Source organism: Bremia lactucae, linkage group LG1 (assembly GCF_004359215.1).
Source record: "Bremia lactucae strain SF5 linkage group LG1, whole genome shotgun sequence".
Taxonomy (NCBI): domain Eukaryota; phylum Oomycota; class Peronosporomycetes; order Peronosporales; family Peronosporaceae; genus Bremia; species Bremia lactucae.
This window is the reverse complement of record NC_090610.1, coordinates 4017816-4041123: the sequence shown is the minus strand read 5'-3', so window position 1 is coordinate 4041123 and position 23308 is coordinate 4017816. Positions and strand designations below refer to the sequence as shown.

Here is a 23308-nt window from a genome sequence, read left to right as displayed (position 1 = left end):
ACTCCCCTGAGTGGTACCCACTGAAGCAGGGGTACCACAAGAACTTCTCTTACGATGGCTTACGCCATTATCGTCACCTTGCACAGAGACACGTGCAGGTGACCGTATGGGAGATCGTACGGGCGATGAGGGATCATCCTCATCGTCGATCCAAATAGACTGTTTACTCGTCTATCATAATGAGCCCTCTCATTCGAAGGCTCATAGTCAGCCGCCTGACGTATATCAGGCGCCTGTTCCATTCTCCCCGAGTCGGCCACTTCATCCGACTCGCATTCGTAGTCGACCTCCAAAGAGGGGTCGTAAGGCAACTAGTTTTAAACATGAAAACTGTATTTAATATATTTAAGTGTCTCTTGTTCTATCTTTGTAAATGCTAACTTAATTATAATCTAATACTAAACATGTAAATGAATTCTTATCTCTATCTTATCTGTAACTCTCTCTTTGATTACTCCTACAGCTGATTAGTCTGCGGAATAAATAGGTATAATGGTCTATACCTATTTATGGACAAGAATTCTGAATATTACTATATAAAGTAATATCCTCCAAATATTATCTACCTTTTAGAATATATATTAATTAACAACCTTTAAGTGTTAATTTCATGTAACGATACACCCCGTTACATCACCCCTCCCTTAAACGACAATCACTCTGAGTGTCATTGGATGAAGTGGTCGCTATGTGACCACTTAATTTTTAAAACGATGTTGATTGGTCAGATCCATCGTTTCAAATTCCATCGCATGAAGAATCAACTTATGCGGGGTGTCGATAGTGCTGCGCCTTCGGCTGCGGTTCGTGCAGCCGCGGGTGACGCACTGCTATCTCTTGCGGTAGACGGAACGTCTGCCGTTGTGTCTTCCACTCGCACAACACTAGATGTTGCGAGTGCACGTGGTGATTCACCACGTGAATAAGAGTAGTCTTCCTCTGCACGTACTAGTGTACGTGAAATAACGTAGGCACCAATCGCAACTGTTTTGAAATGTTTTAATGAAAATTAACAGTACAAGTCGTAGTGCCCCGTTACCGCGTTGGCAGCGTGGGTGTCTTGTGGTGTCGTTTGGCTCATAACCTCTTACCTCGTAGTGCGCTCCAATAGGTAGATGTAGAACTGAGAGTTATATTATCCTGTCCGCTTATACTCGTATGTTACCCACAACTCTCTTATGTGCGCAGCCAACAGTTGCCTTACCCCGAAAAGTCGCTGAACCTGACAGCCGTTGCACTCCAAAACGTCGCTGCCGTTCGTAATTGGTGTTATACACACAAATAGATGTTAGGCGCTTGAATAACGTGTTATGTACACAAATAATTTTACAGGTTGTTTTTTAACAAAGTGACGCGAACAGGCGACTGTAGAATAAGGTTGTAGTCTTTTCAGGACAATGGCCGTGACGGAGGAAAAAGATGTGGCTGTGATGGCCCGACAGATTGCAAAAGTAACACAGCGCGAGGGCTGGACGTCAGATACGAGCGTGGTCCCCGACATGCAGCGGCTGCTGGGGAAGCTCACGACTTTGAAAGTGGACAAAGACCTTTTGCAGCGAACAAAAATTGGCGCTGCCGTGAATAAGCTTAAGAAGCACGAAGATGAGATTGTTCGTGGATACAGTCAAAGTCTCACCAAGAAATGGAAGAGCCAAGTGGGAATTGCTTCATCTTCTTCAAGTGGACCCATAAAGACACAGTGGGTCCCCAGTCCGTCGCCTCCAAAGCAAAGTTGGTTTCAAGAACATTTAAGAGCTTGTCTGGCGTTACTAAACTGATTCACTTTTATGTTTCGTTTATCATCAGTCGATCCAGGGGATCGAAAGAGGCTTGAGAGTGCTCGGAAGAGGCTGCAAGAAGGATATGCGACCGAGCGAGCGAGGAGAGACTCGAGAACCGTTCAAGTACTTAGTGGACCTATTGCTAAGAAAAGAAAGGGTACAAGGGTATCCACGCTGCCATCTCGAAGCTCAATTGGCAGAGCGCAATTGGTGCAGCGTCGTCCGCTTTCGAGTGTTAAATATCGAGCTGCATCAGCACCCCCGGTACCTCGTCGAGTGATGCCCACGACCCGAGTACAGCAGCGTGAAATACGTCCTGCTTCATCCGTCACTCACATGTACGTCGTCAATCTTGCGCACTGATGCGACGCCGGTCATGATAATGAGGAGGCATGTCGGCATTACAGGTCTGCCGAAGAGAGACATCGACAGCGTCAGCAGAAATACCGCGTATTGTCTGGGCACGTAGGCAAGGATACTGATCGCGGTCGCCAAGAACGTCATCGTATCCAGAGCAGTAACAAATTTGCTGACCAAAGAGTAAGACCTGATTCGCGACCGTCAAGCTCGTCGCCATCAAAAAGCGGCTCAGTGCCGAGAACTTCGCCACCATCCATTGATGCACGGAAAGCCATGCTGAATAAAATGTTTCCTCGTGTGTGTGGCGTTGGTACGGCTTCGACGTATGGTAGCGCATCCGGTGGCACAAAGAAAAAGTCGAGTGCAGCAGCTAGTAAACGAGATGTTAATTACACAGAGGGACAGCGCGAGGTCTTATCGTGGCTCAAGGGATTAACTGTCGACATGAGCGAGTACGCTTTAGCATTTTTTGAAAATGGGTTTGATTCAGTAAAACTTTTAAGCACGATTGAGAAGTCGGATCTGCCGTCTCTAGTGCCGAAGAAGGGTCATCATCGCTTGATCCAACAGGCGCTAGATGATTTACGGCATAATCATTCGACATCTGCCGCTTCTCAGTGCCGCAATCAACTCCCAACGAAGGCGCGGAAGCGGCGTCAAGATCCGTTTGAAGAAGAAGACTCGGACGATAGTTTTGTGGTAAGTGACGACGGCGAGTACCGTCCTGGGCACATTGCGGCCATGTTTCGTAAAAATCGGAAGCGACAGTACTCGTACGACTCGGATGATTCGATTAATATGGAAGCGTCGTTCGATGAGATCCAGAAGGAAGAAAAACGGAGGTATGTTACAAAGTGGCAACTGTGTTAAGACGTCTGAGATTTATTGATATTTGTTGGCTCGATAGTGCTCTCTATGGCGAATATGAAGATTTTCGAGAAGACCTGCGGAACAAAAAGTTGTTGAAAAAGAAAAAGTAAGCTGATGCGCTTACATGAACCACTCGAGCTTGCGGAGGCTTTTTGCATTGTGTTATAATAGCAGCAAGGTAAGATAAGGAGTGCTGACGGCTTTTAGTAGATTGTAATTTGAAATTCGAATGAATTGGCCATTTAAGTGCATGAAAATTAGCGCTTCGTCGGTTCTTGTAAGCATTAAATGCAGATATCTGCATCAAGTCTTCCACAAGTTCTTTGTCCTTACACGAGACCTTTTTCGAAAGAGCATATCGCTTTTGCTTGGTCGTCGCAATTTGCTCATGCATTTCTTGACAATTTGCGCCGTTGCGAAATTCGTCGCTCAATTGTCCAGCAGTAGGATTCAATCATGTTCACATCCCCTGTCAATACGTTGTCCACGTTAAACTTGAGATACGCTTTAAATTATAGCAGGTATGCTGAGCCAAACTTTCGGGACGCGCTGCGAGATCGTGCCCTTGAGCTTCTATTCTTCATGCGCTCGATCACACGAAAGATTCACGTTCACAGACGAGGCCTTTCATAAAGCAATACGGCCCGCTTGCGGCTCGTCTTCGTGTGATTCACGGTGTAGTCTTTCAAAGCAAAGAGTCCTGACCGAATTAGATTCAGTAACCAATCGAAAGAACTAATGTCTTATTGTATCAATATTAGCAGATTTGGTAATATTGGAACCGTAACGTCGAATAATTAATAATTATAATTATGTATACTTCTTTGCTTGTTTCCTTTCATAGAACATAATATTAATGATTACTCTTCAAGGAAATAATACATAACGGGACACCGATGTACCTCGAGAAATGAAATCGAAAATCTGATACTGCGAGCTTATAAATCAGCTGAAAGTGGTTGCTCTTTAAAAAACCAGTTTTAAAGCAAATGCAATTCCAACTTCTCTTTTGGACTTTTATTGCTGATCGACATCCGCCTTTTTATTAGTGCGACAGCATCAACATCCACGGATGTTTTGATGCCCTTAGCAAACAGTCACTACAGTGTCGGATGTGGAGTGACAGCGATATGTCGCATCCTGTATTTTTGCATTGTTGGTTTATATTTAAATTCCAATTCTGCCGTATTATTAATTTTTGTTCAGTAACTAATTCGTTTGCGCATGACGACTTATAAGTCCGTGCGCGTCGCCCGTGAGGCCGCAAAGCTGGCAGCTGCACGGATCAGCTGGTAATGCAAATGTTTTAGTGGACGCTAATGCGTCTACTGCCTTAAGCTTTAATAGCTTGTACGACTCCCTGAGTTGTTAAACCCATTAGTTCAATAGAACTAAGTGACCTTCTGAGTATAAAAGTCTTCCTCTGACTTTAGGAGCGAGGTAGCTCCGCTACACCTGGTAGCACTTTTATCAAGATAATCACTTCCTCCCAAGTAATAAACATATTTTAGAAATTTTATACCAATGCCGATTCGATTTTTTTTAAAGCTCTTTAAATATTTTCAATTTAATCTGCACAAGCTTTGGCTTAAAAACACCGATTGCACTATTCATTTTCCTCTGCACTGCACGGTCATCAATGGAGAGCTTACCTGCAGTAGGACGGCTGGACGCGCTGGTGCTAAAGCTGCGCCATCCTCTGGCGAAGATTCGTTTTCGCTCTCTCCATGCTTTACTTTTTAAATTACAGGAGCGCCTGGTGTGTTGGCAGGAATTGGAGCCACTGCAAAATGTCCTGATCCCCGCGTTGCTAGCAAATCTAGAGCCGCCATTGGAGCTCAAGACGCTTCATGTCCTTCAGCTTTTATTACAGAGCCAGTCAGAAATTTTCGTAGCAAGCTTGCAGCATCATGGGGCAGCTCAGAAGCTTCAGCGAGCTGCGAACGCGAATCCCGAGCTCCAATCCACGTATGAGAAGGTCAAGAATCACGTTTTGAAATCATTATCGTGAAGCAGGCGAATGATAATGTTGAGCATTTCTGTGCTTTTTGATACAGCTGTTGAGTCAGATTTACACAATGAAGTGCGCGTCAATGGACAGCAAGAACAACGAGCAAGCTACGATTCCAGACGATAACCCGAAAGCGAAGGTGAATCAATTAATAATCAATACAGTCGTGTCGACGCCCGCGCCCAAAGTTGAGGTGCTAGAAGCTCGAGGCTGGAGATTTGCTCAAGTAGCACTGGTACCGGTTGATGATCAGTTTTTATTCGAGTTTGAAGTGAAGATACAGCTTCGGACTGAAATACAGGAAATCGTCGCTGCATGTGCGATGTTTCGAAACGAATTATTGCGAAATTTTCCCGCAGAAGTGTTCTTACAGCGACCAATAATTTTGCAATATTTACTGCATTTAATACAGCAGCCAATTTTACCCGAAAGATCGCCGCCACGAATAATTCAAAAGGGCAGTGACGACACGATTGAAGGAGCAATGGCAGTAGCAATGGGGGTCAATTACTTTGACGAAGTATTGAATGAAACTTTTGCCGCGAGACGTCGAAATTTTACCGGAGCAGTTATCATGGCGAGTCTTAAAGCAATTGAATCATTTTTGTATGCGCTGAAGCTTTCAACGCAAATTTGTCTGGATCCTGCTTATGTCGTGTATGCACCAACGAAGCCTATGGAGGAGCGATTGGATACGGATAATACGCGCCGCGTAATGTATCCACGGGTCAAAGAGGCAGAGAGTAAAAACTGTCGTTTGGAGCAGTTTTCTTTAAGTGGGGCGATCTACAAAATCTTTTTGAATTTTTTGCCGTTATTGCGTTCTGCAAGACACCCACGACTTCACTTATTGAATCTCCTTTGTTTCGCACTTCCCGATTTACCTGAGAAAAGTTTTAAAGATCTTATCAGTGAATCAAACATGCAGGAGCTTAATAGTCTGCGACTCGAGCACATATTAGATATGTTAAGTGGAATTTGCAGACCTGTAATGCAAGACCAATCAAGGTGGATAATGGTAGACAAAGAGCTGGAACTGACTGTGTCTATGACATGGAAGCTAGTGGAACTAGTGCTTCGATTGCTTCGATTGTATCCACCATCGCAGTATTACGTAGAAGGCATTGAAACGAAAGCTGAAAGTTCTAAAAAAGGTATGAAAATAAGGGAAAAGGGCCACATCAAGATCCCTCAGGCTTTGTGGGAAGCTGTTAAATCCTGGGTCGCTAATCCTGTCTTTCTAAAATTAGCAACTCGTGATTGGAAAGACGAATCAATTGCAGAAGAATTGTCCCAGATTGACGCCACAATTCCTGCTTTTATAAAATTAAAGAACTCATCGCGGCAAGATGCAAAATTAATTTTGAAGTTTATAAGTTATGCCGAAGCTCACCGTGAACAATTATTAAATTTTTGTTCGTGCGAGAGAGCCGCCATTTTGACTCTTTGTATTGCAAAGAAAACGATTCAAGCAAGATGGGCGTTTAGTGACAAGAAGGTTCAGGCGATTGCTGACGCCACATTACTGACAATCTGGTTTGCTTTGACTTTGAAGGACGACAAAGTTCCAATTGAAGAGGATTTTGATACTATTCAATATATTCTTTGTGAGCTGCTGAGTGGAAAGGATAGGAACCAGGCATCAAAACCGCACAACACGATGAAGTTTTATTTTTTTCGAGGCCTTAACACTCTTGTTGAATCTATATCTACTGACAATGTGTTACGTTCAAGTGACAGTCGATACCAGTTACTGTCTAAGGCTTTGTGTGGACCAAAAGTTCTGACGCTTGTGCTGCTTGAGTTAGCGAAAAATAATGACGAAGTTGGCGACGAAGCGGACTTTGCGGTCTTTTGGATTCTTTTACGCACAACTTTACATCAGCTAGCAGGTAGTTTTAGCGATAAAGTAGCTCATCTTGAGCCTGTCGTCCCTCTGCTGCAACATTTCGCTTATATTGAGTTATCTGAAGACTCTTCACACGAGCAAAGATTAACGCAGCCACATTTGGCAAAAGTTTTAAATCAAATCGAAACGAATGTACCGGACAACAGAAGGATTCTTCTTATCTCTCGATGTTTGCTTCACGTGTCGTCGCACATTCGTAAAGCAGCTTCTTTTAAAATTCTTCGCTTGTTGGCTCAAATATCTCCGTCTTGCGCCGAATGGATCTCAAAGTACGAGGAGATTCGTGACGACCCATTTTACGAAACTTTTGCTCATAATGACAAGCAAGTGAATCTTGAAACGTCACTGCTGGAAGTGCCGTTGCCTGTAAGCCAAGCAAGTATGTATCACCCCAGCGAAAGTGAATTATCGTCACAGCTGAGTAAGTTGTCGCACCTGGTGCATGTGATTAGTAAGACAACTTTATCTTTTGATGGCATGAAAGAGGCAGCGCTAAAAGAGTTGATTGTGTTTATTGAAATGGCATCCGTCGAGATGTTTCGACTACTAGAAGAGCTCAATAAGCTCACAGAACTAATGGATTTGCTACGTGGAATGCTGCAAATCAAAGCTGGTCAAGAACATTCGTCGATTATTCAATACTCTCTGCTTTTGCTTCGGACACTCCTACTTCGCAGCCGACTCTTGCGATCTGCGATTCAACATGCAAGTGATTTCATGACGCTTCTATTGCCGTTCATATTTCATCCATCCGCCTCGATTCGAGCGCTCATGTACTATATTATACTTCTGCTCACATGTTCCGCCGACAATTTCATTCCAAATAGAGTACCCGTCGATTTAACAAACAATGCTCTAGCCACAACCAACGAAGACGCAAAAGTACCTGATCTACTCAAGTCCTCATTTGGGCTATATTCAAGTCGCTGGACACGATGCTGTCTCGTAACTTGTTCTTTGCAAAAAATACAAGCACATTTTGACGTCGCAACGAAGGAAACGGATACGATGTGGTTACAAGAAGTACAAAAGATTATTCACGAAACTCCAATGAGTTATCAAAGTGACAAAGAAAAGCTTGAGGACATGCACAGTCGCGAGCTCAATGCGATCTTGGAGGCAGAGTATGCCGTTGTGGCTCAGAAACTCCGGGACGCACCTTCGCATGGAATGTGCTTGAATGCGCTTTACTATATGATGATGATGTGTCGAGCGTGTCGTTTTAATCGCGATTGCTTTATAAAAGACTGGGAAGTTAATTTTGAGCGCTTTTTTGCCAAACCGCCAAAAAGTGAACGCGACGAAGTCATTCTTGGTGCAATTTTAAGTACACTCAGTGTCATGATTGGAAACTTGACTCGAGCAGAGCAGCTGCGGATACTTGTGGTGGTAAAACGCAGAGTGCTCCCGCTTCTAAAGAGATCCGAAAGTATCTGTTTTTCCCTACAAGTTGCGCGATTATTGCTTAACTTGAGTGAATCGAACATTCACGACTTGTTCTTATCATTAGCTGCTGATACTGACATTATCTCGACAATATGCCTGAAGTACTCTACAATGTACGCCACGGAGCCATCCCTACATGGATTAATGCTAGAAATTTTGTTACGTTTTGCCCGTGGCATGAACGATAAAGCTGTCCCGTGTCTTTCCCCGCCCTCACGCGCTAAGATCTGCAAGCGTCTTAGCGAGATGCTTTCACCGCTACTGACCATTGTATGCCATCATCGGATTCCGGGTTCTTTTCAAGGACGAAATGTCTTTGCTATTGCATCTCAATGCATGATTGAGATACTACGGACGCTTCCCCACGACTCGCTTTTGGCAAGCGATATCCCATTGCAGCATACTGATAGCAGGCTTCTTCTTGACGGAAGTTGGGCGACTCGGTTCCTCTTTGACCACGTATCACATATTCGCGAGCTTGGCTTCTATGCTAACGTACAAACAGCATCGTCAAATGTTCCCTCAGTACGCGTAGTGGAAATGGCGTTGGAAACATCTTATGATGTCCTCGAATCCGATGCGGTACGTGCGGCAGCATGCACTGTTGTGACTCAAGAGATTCTTCGATATCATGAACGTCCTCCAGATGATCAGGCTGCATTTTTTACGACACTTCATGGGTCTGCGTTCACAGAAAACTTGCTGCGCTTGTTCTCTGGTCTTTTTAAAGGCGACAAGTTGCTCGTTCGTGCTACTAGTGCGTTCACTCGACAAGTTCGAGTGCTGTATGTACAAAAGGACAGGTTGATAGCTCATGTTGGAAATATGCAGGAAGAATTGAAGAAAGCGGATCGCAACGTTGGTATTTACACGCTTCTGATTCAGGTACGAGATGTTTCTGCATCTTAGTATATCTTGTTGAAACTAATGTTCTCGTGCATAGGCGCTCTCTCTTCGAGAATGGAAAGACAAGTGCAACCGCTTTAGCTCAAGCTTTATGCATTTATTCGTCTGTGACGAGCATGCGTGGAGACGTACGCTTCTTCCAGCCATCTTTGATACGCTAGTAGAACTCTTGCATCTTCTACAGAACATTTGCCGCGACGGTGGATCCGAGCAAGCGACATTCTTTCTATTGGTATTGCTTTAGCTTACATAATTGCTAAGCTGTTTGCACGACTGATCTTGTTTTGATATTTAAATGGCATAGCATACGATTTTGCAGTATCAGCTAGTACAACTTATTCAAGACGTCTATGTTTCCATCGATGACACGCTCTCGTTGGCTTTAAGGCGTCGACATTACGAGGTTCTCGACCTTTCGGCAGGGACACTCGGCATTCTTTTAGTGCAAGTTTGCAACGGGATTAATGATACCGGTTCAAAAGAGCTTGATACACCAATAAGTTCAAGTTTTGGAGCGGAGTTGATGACGACAGTGACAAACTTACTTAGTTCTCAACATCCAATCGAGTTTCGCGTGTCAATCTCTCGAATAATAGCCGCGGTTGGTGCTGCCAAGCCACACAACGAGGAATGTTTTTCTAATGCATACAATTTATATGTATGTATGCTTTTAGACACCCTTACTGATCTCGATATCGATAGACTGGTCAAACACTTCAGTGATCAACGCTTTGTCTTGTGCTGTGTTCGACCTGTATGAAGAAGTCGCTGCATTTAGTCCGCGTGCGGATAGCACTTGCAAGTCTGATGTTCAAGATCGAGCATTTCCATTGGCATCCATTCGACGGGTTGCGTGTGCTCTCCAAATTCTCGTTGAAACAAATTCAGCTGCTCTATCACTTGTTCAGTTAAAGCGTGAAATTTCTTTTGCTTTAGGAATCATTAAAGCTTCCTTTTCTGCAATTCGTATTGCCGGTGGATTTGGTGGCAAGCGAGGGAAGCACACAAACTCGAGCTTCAGTTCTTTGGATGCATACGTCCATGATCTTTGCGGCCGCATCCAGATACATATGGACGTTGTAAGCTCTATCATTGGAGGCAATGAAGAATGCCAGCGAATGGCAAAAGTACGTGCAAGTGTAGGAGTTGAAAGCTTTTTTTTGGGATGTCTTACGCTAACGCATTTCTATTGCCTCAAGGACGAAGGCCTTCTTCGTGTCATTTTGTCAAATTGGAATTTCATGAAGACGGCGCACGTGCATGGGTCTCAAGTGATGCTGCGTGCTTTATGTCTTGTAGCAAATTACATTTACGGCAATGACAATGCTCAGGTCTCCCTGCTGATTTCGTTACCGTCTGGCTCCTCGACGCTATTATCATTATTATTCGACTTGGTAAGCCAACGAAGTGCGGTCCGCTGTCAAGGAACGCATAGAGATAGAGCTGCGTCCGAAGCAGATCTGGCTCTAAGCAACGCTGCATGCCAAGTGCTCAAGGCAGCTTTGGTAAACGTAGAGTGTGTCTCTCCTTCCATAAAGACGGGATTGATAACAAAGTTACTCCATTCGCTACAAGATCGAATGAAGCAAGCCCGACAAACTAGCAAAACTAACCAACGGGAGAAGGAAAACTTGGCATTTGTGCTTGGTGTCCTTTGCAGCATTGCTAGCACGGAAGAAGGGGCTCGCTTTCTATACACGAGCTTGGCTGGCACAGCACTCTCCTTAATGTTTGACGATATACTGCATTTGCTCGATATGGCTATTCAACGGAATGGATTTCTATTTTTGCGAAATCTTTCCTTGTCACGAGTGACTAAGATTCATTTTGCAATGTGGAAGGAGCTACTGGATCCAATAATTAATCTTTACATCCATGCAAGTGATTCCAACAATTTCGACTCGATAGCTTATGAATACCTGTCAATCGCTCTTTGGGCACTTGTCTACGACAATCAAAAAGCTCGCGCGTTGATGCTTTCGAAACCCGCAACATTACAAAGCTTGAAACGAATACTAAGCTCTCAAACGTGTGGTACGTGTGGCTTGACATATCATTTTAGGCATTAATAACAATTATATATTCTGCTGTTTTCATCTCCAGGAAAGCTTTTCTCAGCTGACACTATGAAGAACCTGCAACGCGCGCTGCTGCTTATTGAAGCAAGATCATGATGCAGCTTCAGTATTCACGAATGTATTCACAAGATGTTTCCATGTTTGCAATTAATTGTATCAACACAAACAATCTGCTCATGTCAAGAAGCCTTGCCGTCCAAGTGTGGACAGTAAGTCACTGCTCATGGGATTGACACAATTGTTTACTCCAAGATGGCAGCACTAAATTACACGACTTTCGCGCACCCTTTGGTCGAGTTGCTTATAGGATGTCAAAGTTTGCTTCTCCTTCACTGCTATGATACTCGTCATCATCTTCGGACGAACTGCCGTCTTTTTCAACACGAATGTGTGTCGTTCCCCCCGGACTAATGACTGCCTTCAACGAATGGGACCCAACATCTTCTGCAAGCATCACGGCTTTCTTCTGATCAAACGCAAAGATGGTTTACAATTCATACTGTTGTTGTCAGAGTCCTCTTACAATTGAACGTACTTTAGCAAATGTCGCTTTTGTCAACGCTTGTTTGACCGGGGTGATCATTGATGTCATGCGGCGCGCTTTACCACAGACCATCACCCCACCGTCTGCCACATGCTGGCGATTAATGCCGAGCACGTACGAATCGATATCATCACGCCGTCGGGAAGTCAGCTTTGTCAAGAGTCCTGGTGTTTCTTTATCAACATCTGAATCATCATCGGCAAAACTATTTGACGGTGTTGTCAACTCGGGCGACTTAATTGCGTCAAACTCGGGAAGCTCCGGTAAGCCTTCTTTAGACGGAGTCGTCTCGAATACATCATCGACGTGTTTCTTCTCGTACTACGACCATGACGACAAGACCCGAGTTAGAACTGCATGAATTCATCATGTTTATCAAAACCTTACGTCTTGTACAAAGTCGCGCACTTGCTTTTTGAATTTATTCGAGCCCGCTCGTGCAATTTTAGCAGACAAAGCAGATTTTGTCGTCGAATCGACTTGTTTGATTATTTTTTTTGCTGCTTTTCGATGGGTTGGTGGCGACCGAAAGTGCTCAAACGTCTTTGCCTGGCAGTCTTGTGCCGACTTTCCAGGAACAAACTGAGCAACCTAATTCATTCTTCAGCATGTTGTAATTACAGTCTTTAATACAACGAAAACTCGTATACCTGTGCCCAAAAGTTTAAAGCAGTTGTAGGTATTTTGATCTTAGCATTCAGCAATGCGTCCACTTGTTCATTTGTCCAGATATCTGTCTTTACAATCGGTTCATTCCGATCCGTTGGAACACTTTTCTTCGGTTTCTGCACGATATGTGTTTAATATTAAAGAACACGTCAGCTTTTGTGTTCTCGTAATTAACTCACGTTCTGTGCAACTCACCACCATAGTTGCCATTGATTCGTTATCGTAAGTACGAGAATTAGCCTCGTCAATTGCTGGCAATGAGGACCTAATTTCCAGCAAAAATATCACAGTTTCGTTAGCAAACCAAAACCTTAGTTTTTTTATCCTGACGCACTTAGTAATTCTCTTTTTTGCCCCATGACGTATGGCTACAGACGTTACAATTGCAGTTTCCAGCGAATTTTGTGTAAATGGAAGCAATCGCCTGAAATAAAACGGTGGAATGCCATCCTCTAAAAGCTTGATCGCTATACGTGGGATTCCAGCGCTTTTTGCAGCATCACGGTCCATTTTGCCACTCAGCACCACGTACACGCCATCTTTGGACATAAATTTAGTCGAATCCTTGCGTTTTTCAACAACATACCGCGATACTTTCTCGCTATCGCGTCCTGTCACTTCCAGTACCGCCCTCGTTCTGCTAGCCTCCCGCTTCGGTGGCCATACGACCCACCAATGCTTCAATATGACCGCTTTCTTGTCACATTTCGCCGTACCAACAGCTTGATGTAATTTTCTCGACTGTTTTTTGATCGATTTCATCTTGGGCTTTGGCGATCGGAAAACGAGTTTCTTCTGGATCTCCACATGGTCCTCATCTTCTGGTTCTATTTCAACATCCTCGATCATTTCTAAACTGCTTCGTTTTTTCTCCTTCATTCGTGCCATTGATCTTGTCACGGGCGTATGTCCTGCCATCTCTAAGACACCCGCGTAGCAACGCTTTCGTAATTTGTTCAGCTTCGAAGCGCTTCTTGTGACAGCAGGAGACGATGCCCTTTGCTCTCTATCCTTGTCTTTTCGCTTCCGTTTTTTCTTTTTTATGGACTTGATGAGTTTCATACTTGCAAAGGGATCTTCATCGTCGTCAATTGGGGTTTGTGAACGCTGCGCAGGTGCACTGAAGGACTGCGCAAGCTTCCGAAAGCGGCTGTGGCTGGCTTCGTAGTGTCTTTTTCTACGTATCTTACGCGTGGAGTTCACAACAGCATCCTCACGACCTAAACTTATAAGTGCGCTTTCGAGCACCGAGCTATAGCGGCTGGACAACCGCAGTGGCGCCGACGCGCAGCGGCTTATCGAAGACATGGGCAAACGGATTAAATATTCTAATAGGGAGGTATGTATATAAAAGAGTTTTCAGTAATTACGATATTCTATCGAGGAGGTTTGTGTGTATTTCGAAGCTGCGTTTATACTACTTCGAGCAGCAATGCAATAAAAACGCGTGTGAAGTAGGCTTAATAAACAACGGTCAATATTGAGTGTAAAGGCCTGAACAAATATTGCAAATGCAGGAGTGGCGCCCGTGCGGCAGACTTTGATTGCTTATGTCACAGCGCGGAATGTGTATCTAGCACTGCCTCCATTATGAGAGATTAATACTTTTCTGTGACGGTATATGTATGTTATGATTTCTTAAGTACGCTCAGTGTGCCTTTAGTGCGAGTATCTATCCCAGCAACTATTTTCCTGGCTTTTCCCTACTATACCTCAGTGGTACGCGAGCTATAGCACTCTCGCATGTAGTATCCGATCAATATAGACTTCGTACGATAAGCAAAGACGATTCAGGAAGCTGCAATATGCGGTTATGTAAAACCTTAAAGCGTTGCTTGCGGCATTTAAAACGACTCCACAAGTAATTGGTCCGCACCCACCCAACTTATACTACTGTGGCAGGAAAAGTTGTGTAAAGGGCTTACCTTCTGATTTCAGATAACGGGTTAGGGCCGGTCGCAAACTAACCATTTCATTTGCAGTGAACATTTATTTCAGCCAATCGTTACAGTTAATGTTTATCTCCTACATTTTAGTAATTAGCCCTAGCCTAACTCGCTCAACGGTCAGTCGTAAATCTCCACTGACATTTGCTCTTATTTAGCGCCATCCAAAGATTAACTGACTTAAGTGCGACGTCAATAGTATTGCCATAACATATCACTGCTTTCAGCGCGTTTGCCATTACTGCTGTTGTAGGAGTGCATCCGTAATTTCAATTGGCCTAAAACCAATTAAATTTTTCGAAAGACAAAAAGCTGTCCTGATTTTGTCTGTATCGTGTGCCTTCTTTAAGAAATGAGTAATTTTTATAATCGCATTTTTTTCACTCATGTTATTCGACATAGAGTCATTTCTTGTCCGGCATGACGATGCGGCGGCGGCGACGGAACTCGCTGCTGCTTAGTTGTCTTACATTGCTGCTGTATAAATACGATACTAATGCTGCCAAGGCCGACTACTCTATCGACTTGACAGGCATTGCCTCAGGCACAGGTGATTAATTGTTGATGCGCCATGGAGACCTACCTAGTTTGTAACATTTTTGTGGTCCTCTTGAAGCATACACACTCACCGTAAACATCGGTACACTCGGCTCGTCAAGTGACAACGTACGTAAAGATGCAATAGTAAATGAATTGATTGTGCAGACTAATGACATCGCTTCACTATAGAATGCTTTTCGAATGATAGCAGACACTGGCTCGTCGAACGACGCAGTACTAGGCACTGGATGTTGCGGGTCAGATGCAAAAACAACGTACTCATGTGACGCGTCGTCAACCTGTACTGATGGTGGGGGCGAGCAAGTCTTATTGGCATTTGCTGGAGCTAAAATTCAGTAAGGATTGGACATTTTAAACGGTTATTGCTGGAATGGGGTTTGCTAACATGGGCTGGTTATTCATGGTTATAGAGGACAGTTTATGACCGATACATGGTCATCAACCCAGATCGGTAGTATCCCCAAAACCTTTTTGGTTATTGAGAGACAGGATACATTTTACCGCACGACGTATGATGGCATCACGGGCTTAGCATATAAGACGCTTGCGGCGTCGACAGAGAAAACCATGTCATCATTCTATAATGTACTCGTAGACACGGCAAAGTCGACCGATGCTTTTGGGATGCTGTTGTGCGGTACGATGCAACCCATGCTACAGACTGGAGGCACAAATTTTACGTACCATTCCGGTCAGCTAGTCGTTGGTGGTACAGAAGGTCTCGATGGCGAAATGTACTACTCTGGCCAAATGTTTTACACGCCAGTTACGAGGGTATGTTTGAAAATAGATGCCAGTATGTATAAAGGAGCTGTATTAACGGACGCATTGCTTTTTATGGCTTCGTTATTCATTTTAGGAAGCGTGGTATGTCGTGACAGTAACTGATATTGGCTACGGTGGAACGAGTCTTGGGCTATCGTGTGATCATTACAATGATCCACATGCAATCCTTGACTCCGGCACGAGTAATTTGTCGTTTCCACCGGATGTCTATAATGCGCTGATGGATCAAATTAAATTAGCAACTTTAGCAGCCATCCCGGACTTTGATGCGCGATACTTTGACGATTCGACGTCTTGTTGCAATGAAGTTTATTGTGATCCAACGTCAGCCACTGCAGCTTTGTTGGAGCTGCCATCGATTTATTTTACACTTGGGATGGAGACGAGCGATGGCTCGACGAGTCATCAATTTACTGTTGAAATTCCTCCTGAATACTACTGGCGCCCTGAAATGAACGGGGATAACTCGAGTACCCCTTGTCGGGCACTTGGTATCTCTGAAGGAACGTCCACCGTCTTAGGTGATGTCTTTATGGATGGTTTATATTCGTACCATGATCGCGTGAATGGAAAAATTGGTCTTGCCGTCGCAAGCAATTGCCCGAATAATGTCACGTCCCACAAAAAGGTGTATGCTTCCGTAGAATCAATTGACTGGTGCTCGTGTTTCTCGAAATCCCTTCAAAAGAGAAGTACGTGGACAACGTATTTTCCATGGGGCAGTGGATGTTTCTTCTGGCAGTGGTGGATGTACGTGGTACTTGCCAGTGTGGCGGTTACGATAGGTTGCGTCTGTGTCTTGATTTGGTGGCACAAGACGAAGAAAAGTATCAAAGAGCTTCAGAAAGAGGCAAACCATGCGTCAGGCTATTCTTCCACGCGCCAAGCGACAATGCATTCAACGAATTCAATGGGTGGGCCAACCCTTGCCGTCACGTCACCGCCAGAAGGCTTTTATGTCGCCACAGTCCTCACACCGAGGCGAGCTTCGAATCGTTCGGGGCGTTCACGCTCTCTTACTAGTCATACTTCAACCGTGTCTTCAAGTTCAAAGAGCAGAAAAGCAAAGCCGGTGGAAATACCAATTATGGCCGAGCAAAAGTATCCGAGTATGAGTTCGCCACGATCGCCAATGTCTGATACCTCGAGCATTGCGCTTTTGTCGGAATACGCTTCCTCGCGTGGCTCAATCGATAGCTGGAGACCGAATGCAAAGCCGGCGGATCTCAAGGATTGGGGTCCTTCGTTAAAAGAGAACGAGTTTTGATCGATAGGTCCTTTTTTTATGTCTTCGATGATCATTGTGAACAAATAGTGTACTTAAATATCAATCACGAGAAATGGCTTGTGTCTGTCTGTACCCATATTAAGTGTTACACAATCGACTCGATGTCGTCACTAGTGACAACATCGCCATATTAATCGTTATAAGCACCAAATGCTTGATGATAAGAATGCACAGAGACGTCTAACTCACTTTTGCAAGCTGCTAGTCGCATGCGGAGTTTAAGCAGATATGCCGGGTTGCTTCGCAAATGTTCATTCCTTACATTTAAACGAGTCAATGAATTCACGTATCGACAACAATCGTTGTACAAAATCTGATTGTTCGATGTCATACTGACGAGGGCCCTTGTCTATTTCAATGCATTTCTTTAAAAAAGTGTTATACGAACAAATACGTCATGTTCTATAGAAATTGAGTACAGCGCCCCCGACATTTTTATTTCTTAATTAAATTGTTAGGTTATCAATTTTTAAGACGTGTCGTCTTCCCATCGTACGCTCAATTTCGCAGTGTTGCGAACGCGCGCACGACGCACAAGACTTTGTACTCGTGCATATCTACAAACCAGCACCATGGCTGAACCTCGTGCTGCATGCGGTGAATCCGGGAGCTCCAACGATTTTCATTTAGGCGACCAAATACTCAGTCAGGACAATTTCATGCAACATCAGGTGAACACGATGCACAGCCTGGACAATGCTGAAGATTCTTCATTTCTCGAATCCGCACCTTCGCATCGTAGTAGTAATTTAAGTGGCCATAGCGAACGTTCCGCAACAATGACCGTCTATGAGAAGCTTCAAGCGCTGGTTTTGGCTGAAAATAATAAACTTGATAAACCCATTGTCGGGTCGGGATCACCGAAGGAAGAGGGACAGGTTCCTGACGATGATGAAGACGAGGGTGAAGACGATTCGTACGAAATTTCATGGGACGGCGGTTCACTTGGATTATTATTCAAAGCCAATGCGAACGGACAGCCAGTGATTCGACGCGTTAATAAAAAAGGAGCCGCGACGGGTTTGCAGTACGCACGAGCAGGAGACGTGTTGCTTGCCTTAAATGGCGTGAGTGTTTCGGCCACGCCATTTAGTGAAGTCATTGAGGCATTGAAAAATCCGGAATTTCCCGTAAAACTCGACTTTCGACCGTTAAAATTAAGTGACTTGGCATCGGCGGCTTCGTCAGCAACAACCAAGTGGGGACTCTCTCGTCCAAATTCGTCCATTCATAGTAGTGACGCAACCTCCGCAGTCTGTGGCTCACCCGTATCGTCAAATGCTACGGTTGACATGCGGAATAATCGAGGAGGAGGCTGGTGCGATGCTTCGCCAGCGTATATGCCCCAGCTAGATGAAGTTTTGATAGAAAGTGCCAGCGATGTCGAGTACGATGTCGTGTGGAGTGAAGGGCCTTTAGGTTGTGAATTGAAACAACGCAATGGACTTCCAGCAGTCAAGTCCGTCACAGGTACAGGCGTCACGCCTTCGGTTGCACAGATCGCGGCGGGCGATATTCTTGTGAGTATTAACGGATTACGAACCGAAGAAATTGGATTCAAAAGTACGGTTACCTTAATGATGCGAGCGACAAAGCCCGTTTATTTACGTTTTCATCGAGGAGGACCACGGCAATCGTCGTCTGCTGGAAGAAGCTCTAATGATTTACCGCCAAATTATCGAGGACGTGTCAGCAATAGAAGGACGTGTCAAGAGAAATTAGACGGAGGGGATGGTGGCTCATTGGAATCGAAGCAATATACAGTGCTCTGGCGTGAAGGTCCGTTAGGATTACAGATTCGGACATCTAGCAAAGGATTTGTAGTCGTGGCAAGACTAACAGGTGCAGGGGCTCCTAATGTTCATGAAGTTGTCAAGCCAGGAGACATGTTTTTGCGCATAGCGGGCGTTGATGTCGATTCTTTAGGCATTGCAGGTGCGTTTGAAATGCTTCAAACGGTTCAAAAGCCCGTGGTTCTCGTCTTTCAGCGACGTGGACGCACTTCAAATCGCTCGAATCTACGCAATCGACATCATGGCTTACCAGCTCCAGCACCCGTGCCATCGTCGTCTGCTGTACCTTCTTTTCGGCAATTGCGTGAAGAGGAAGCTGCTGCTGCAGCTGCAGGGATCTATCGAACCCACAGCGCGGGACATATGCCGATACAACCGATACATCCCAGCCACGGAGGTTCTTTAAAGCAATATGGTAGCGGCTACGATCATCTCGATAATTATGCAGCTTCGGATGACGGTATGAGTCAGCAAAGTTTCGATTATTCCGGCGACTCGCCGCGCTCAAGTGCTTCGCGTCGAAATCCAGGCAATCTTGCGAATGTTGACGGTACCTTTACTGAAAATTGGTTACCCGACCAACCTTCCGCATTTCCACATAATGCTATTAATGAAGCCGAAGACGACGAAGATACATTTCCATCCGAGAGTCGGGATGAAAGTCCGTCCCTCGCAGCATTGGTACCGCCTCCTGCTTACATGGATGTCTTTACAGCTTCTGGACGGGCAAAAGATGTTGATTCAATGGTACCTCCTTCTGCTCGTAGTATGGATCTTCAAAATCTCCACGATGATGAAGCAGGAGGTGACGAGTACTTTGGTGGTCAATTGGAACGGCCTCCCCCTTTTGAAGCTCACAGCGATTATGGACCGTTGCCTCCTCCTATCAAGCATTATGAAGCTCCAAGGCCTTCGGCAGAGGAGACATCATCATTATTAGGCCAACCAAGCCGATTGCAGGAACTTCGACGCCAGTATATCGAGTCGGAGCGTCAACGCAATATGCTTCAGAACGGCAGTGCGACGATGGTGAGTACTTATTCGGATATTGACGACTCGGGTCTTGTCGTGCGTCACTCGTCAGATGGAGCAAGGCATATCAATAAGCAACCTCCTCAACTTCCATTACCGGAACTTTGGGTGCGCTGGAGTGAAGGCCCGCTGGGTATTACATTTAAGCGCAAGAATGGCCAGATTGTCGTATCACGCCTAACTGGGTCAGGCTATTCACCAGGTTTGACACAATTACGTCCGGGAGACTGGCTCGTGTCGTTTAATAACCAATCGACGAGCAATTTACGGCTTGGTGATACGATGGAGCTACTGAAGCGATTGCCGAAGCCTGTCGATATGTGCTTTGTTGTTCAATAAAGTTGCGTCGTTTGAGCCTGTGAACTGTTCTGAGTGTAAATAGTTAATAGCAAGCCGCTTCGCGTAAGAATAGAGCAAACAATGTAGCGACAGACAATAAAGCGGAAGAATATGGGAGCGAGTCAGGATACTCTCATACCAATGAAGTGATGCGTTTTTCAGTAGATCTCGGTCTTAATCGAAGCTTTGCGCTGACTAAATACTTCATGTAAAGCTATTTAGATCGTGCATGTATTTTTTTGCTACTATCAAGTATGATTCTTGACTTATGGCGTTTCAAATAGCGATTTTTTTCTGTGTACAAGCACAAATTTCTTAAGCTTTAATTGCAATGTTTATAAAAAAAACCAATTAAATGCAGTACCTGGTTCAAATTGACAAAAAAAAAATTCATAGGAGTTGATTACTCCCTGTTAGCGTCATTTTCTTGAATACAATTTTATTTGCCGTGACAATCAAATAGATCAAAATTTTGGCTTGAACGGATTTTATCATGCAAACACCTATTTCGTATATACGTTTTGTATGTCAACGAGATTACAGCTGCGTTTCCTCTCTAAGTTGTAGTTAATCCTGTCGGGTCTCTTGTAAGTGTTTCTACTGCAATAATTTCGAAGTCTCGAAAAACTGTCGTAGTTGGCGATTTCGTGCCATTAATTTAAATTGCGTCATCAATCCTAACACAAAGTAAAATAAAGTTATTGGCGACGTAACAATTGTGTATTGCAAATAAAAGTTTTACATTTTTGTTCAGTACGGCTTTCGATAAGCAAGCTTGACGTAAGCTTGACGTGGCTTGCGTTTAAAAATGATTATTCTTAAAGGTTATTCGAAGACTCGCAATTTTCAGAGTCACCATTCGACTGATTAATGCGATTCTTCAAATCTTTCGTCCTGGAAGCTATATAGCAGCAGTAGCAAATTCGGAGCTTATTTTCCATTGACTGTTTGGGAACCTGCCGGAAGATGGAACACCTCCTGCATATGGGTCCCCTGCATATGCGACAAGTATGACGCTTTCTCAGCACATAAAACTCTCGCATACAGACATTACAAGTCTTCCCAATGCTGTGAATACTTCGACATAGCAGCAATATGAGAGACATTTACAAAAATTGTACAAACATTATCAAGCTTTACCTCCGTGAATCAGGTGAATCATAGCGAAGGTTGTCCAACATTGTATACGATGTCAGACTAGTGCCATTAAAAGTTGAAGATTTGGTTGAATTGACTGCGTCAACGCTCTCATTACAATCGATCGTATAATTTACACTGTCACAACTTCGTGGCATGCTTGCGAGACAAGTATTGCCTATTTGGTGCTGGTTACTTTCGTACGCCCCAGTACTGATACTATTATCTCGTGGCGAATCAAACTTCCTCAAGATCTTCCTTTTCACATCTACCCTTCTAACGTGATCCTGCTGAAGCTTCATGTCCAATTGAAAACCATGTATTGGATTGCCACAGGTCTTATGAGCCTTACTAGAGACATCAGACTGATTTGTCCAACCGTTTTGAAAGCTTTGAGCGGCGGCAGCGAGAGCAGTCGCTGTACTTGACGGTGACAGGAGCACAGCATCTGCGTTCATTGATGACACAGTTTTGGCCTTGCAAAGGTGTTTCGGAGAAACAAGTTGTGGCTGGTTGTCTCCACATAATTCATTCTCCAAATACAGTCGTAAGCTTTTTTTGCGATTGTTACCATCCTTGTAGCCCCGAGTCAATTGGTCTAATCGCATGTCGTCTCTTTTCTTTGCAGGACTTAATGATATGATCGATTTAATAAAATTATCGTCCAGTCTATTTAGTAATGATGGCTCAGAGCTGATGAGTTGCACGAATGCTCTCTGTTTGCTCGAAGAGCTCAGCAGCCCTTGTTCCATCGATCTTGAATGTATACGGCCAATAATTTTGGACTTGTTGTAAAAAGGCGAGAACCTGTGGAGTAAGTATGACACGACCAAAAGCCCGCAAGGGTGCGTTCGAATAGCAGAGATGGGACACTTCACGTTTAAACTTCGATTCTGGTTATCAGCTGACGCTGTACAAAAGTAATTGTAGGAATGGAAAGCTACCGAGTTCCTTTTTAAGGGTTGTCGTGAAACTTTCGAAACGGTATTGCAATGACCGTTAAGGTCATTTGACATTCAACGGAATGTTAATTTAACCCTGGCAACATGGCCTTGTATGCTTATAGAGATGGTGCTGCGCACAATTTTGCGAATAAGTTGCGCGTGTTGGTGTATGGTTGAGCTACGCGTAAGCCATGTGTATTTACTTGCTCTGAGCTCACATGTACTTCTGAATAAAGGGTTCTAATAATAACAGTTGAGGCAACGGAATTCTGAAACGGTGGACTATTGTTAATTTAGGCCAGATCAACAACAGAATCATGGTGTGTATTTTAAGAATCGTTCATTAAAGCTATGGTCAGTCTTTCAGATACGATTGAGAAAGCGGTCGTCAGTGCAGTGCGTGTCATTATTACAAGACTCGTCAAGTGCTGATCGCAAATGTCCATGCCAGAGCAAATACAGTGCACCCTATTTCTGTATCACATGCTTTGAAATCTTGGCACTAGCCAGTAGATATTGGGGCTATTATAAAACCAAAATAAAATATGTTTGATTAATAATTCTACAATCGTAAATGTTCTCTCCGATTTAAATATCCTTCGGTATGTATTCGCGGACGAATTCATTCAAATGAGCATCTTTAGATTACTCGTCGACAACGTCAATGGTATCACAAGCTCTTCTGAATCATTGGTCGTCCAAGGACAAGCCTAACACTCTTTTCTCCGAATAGGTTCGTATTGTAGCGAAGCTACCTCGATCCTAAATTCAGAGTAGGACTTTCAGACTCAGAGAGTCACTTAGTTCTATTGAACTAATGGGTTTAACAACTCAGCGAGTCGTACAAGCTATTAAAGCTTAAGGAATCCTAGTTCAAGGGATTCAGGGGTTCGTAGAACCAAGTGGCA

General features: G+C 44.2%; 7 protein-coding genes across 7 annotated transcripts; 5 read left to right on the top strand and 2 right to left on the bottom strand.

The window, feature by feature from the left end:
- Positions 1–1397: 1397 nt before the first annotated feature.
- Positions 1398–3121, top strand: CCR75_008406 (uncharacterized protein; the record flags this gene model as incomplete). Its single annotated transcript, XM_067966458.1, has 4 exons — positions 1398–1731; positions 1807–2119; positions 2189–2983; positions 3049–3121. 4 exons carry the CDS (start codon positions 1398–1400, stop codon positions 3119–3121), a joined length of 1515 nt encoding a protein of 504 aa, XP_067822685.1.
- A 1529-nt stretch (positions 3122–4650) lies between these two features.
- CCR75_008407 (uncharacterized protein) lies at positions 4651–5022 on the top strand (the record flags this gene model as incomplete). Its single annotated transcript, XM_067966459.1, has 1 exon — positions 4651–5022. The coding sequence occupies one exon, from the start codon at positions 4651–4653 to the stop codon at positions 5020–5022; it is 372 nt and encodes a 123-aa protein (XP_067822684.1).
- A 67-nt stretch (positions 5023–5089) lies between these two features.
- CCR75_008408 (uncharacterized protein) lies at positions 5090–11457 on the top strand (the record flags this gene model as incomplete). The annotated part of the gene is given in 5 exon segments (XM_067966460.1): positions 5090–9262; positions 9321–9515; positions 9588–9941; positions 9958–11317; positions 11387–11457. The coding sequence occupies 5 exon segments, from the start codon at positions 5090–5092 to the stop codon at positions 11455–11457; spliced, it is 6153 nt and encodes a 2050-aa protein (XP_067822687.1).
- On the bottom strand, positions 9981–13882 carry CCR75_008409 (uncharacterized protein; the record flags this gene model as incomplete). The annotated part of the gene is made up of 6 exons (XM_067966461.1): positions 9981–11827; positions 11897–12226; positions 12293–12496; positions 12556–12690; positions 12770–12839; positions 12909–13882. The coding sequence occupies 6 exons, from the start codon at positions 13880–13882 to the stop codon at positions 11663–11665; spliced, it is 1878 nt and encodes a 625-aa protein (XP_067822686.1). The 3' UTR covers positions 9981–11662.
- A 1058-nt stretch (positions 13883–14940) lies between these two features.
- CCR75_008410 (uncharacterized protein) lies at positions 14941–17134 on the top strand (the record flags this gene model as incomplete). The annotated part of the gene is made up of 5 exons (XM_067966462.1): positions 14941–15070; positions 15137–15186; positions 15250–15416; positions 15492–15855; positions 15941–17134. The coding sequence occupies 5 exons, from the start codon at positions 14941–14943 to the stop codon at positions 17132–17134; spliced, it is 1905 nt and encodes a 634-aa protein (XP_067823158.1).
- A 593-nt stretch (positions 17135–17727) lies between these two features.
- Positions 17728–20319, top strand: CCR75_008411 (uncharacterized protein; the record flags this gene model as incomplete). The annotated part of the gene is made up of 1 exon (XM_067966463.1): positions 17728–20319. One exon carries the CDS (start codon positions 17728–17730, stop codon positions 20317–20319), a length of 2592 nt encoding a protein of 863 aa, XP_067823159.1.
- Positions 20320–21137: 818 nt separating this feature from the next.
- On the bottom strand, positions 21138–22316 carry CCR75_008412 (uncharacterized protein; the record flags this gene model as incomplete). Its single annotated transcript, XM_067966464.1, has 2 exons — positions 21460–22316; positions 21138–21213 (listed from the first exon to the last, which is right to left on the bottom strand). The coding sequence occupies exons 1-2, from the start codon at positions 22206–22208 to the stop codon at positions 21138–21140; spliced, it is 825 nt and encodes a 274-aa protein (XP_067823160.1). The 5' UTR covers positions 22209–22316.
- Between the last annotated feature and the right edge of the window lie 992 nt (positions 22317–23308).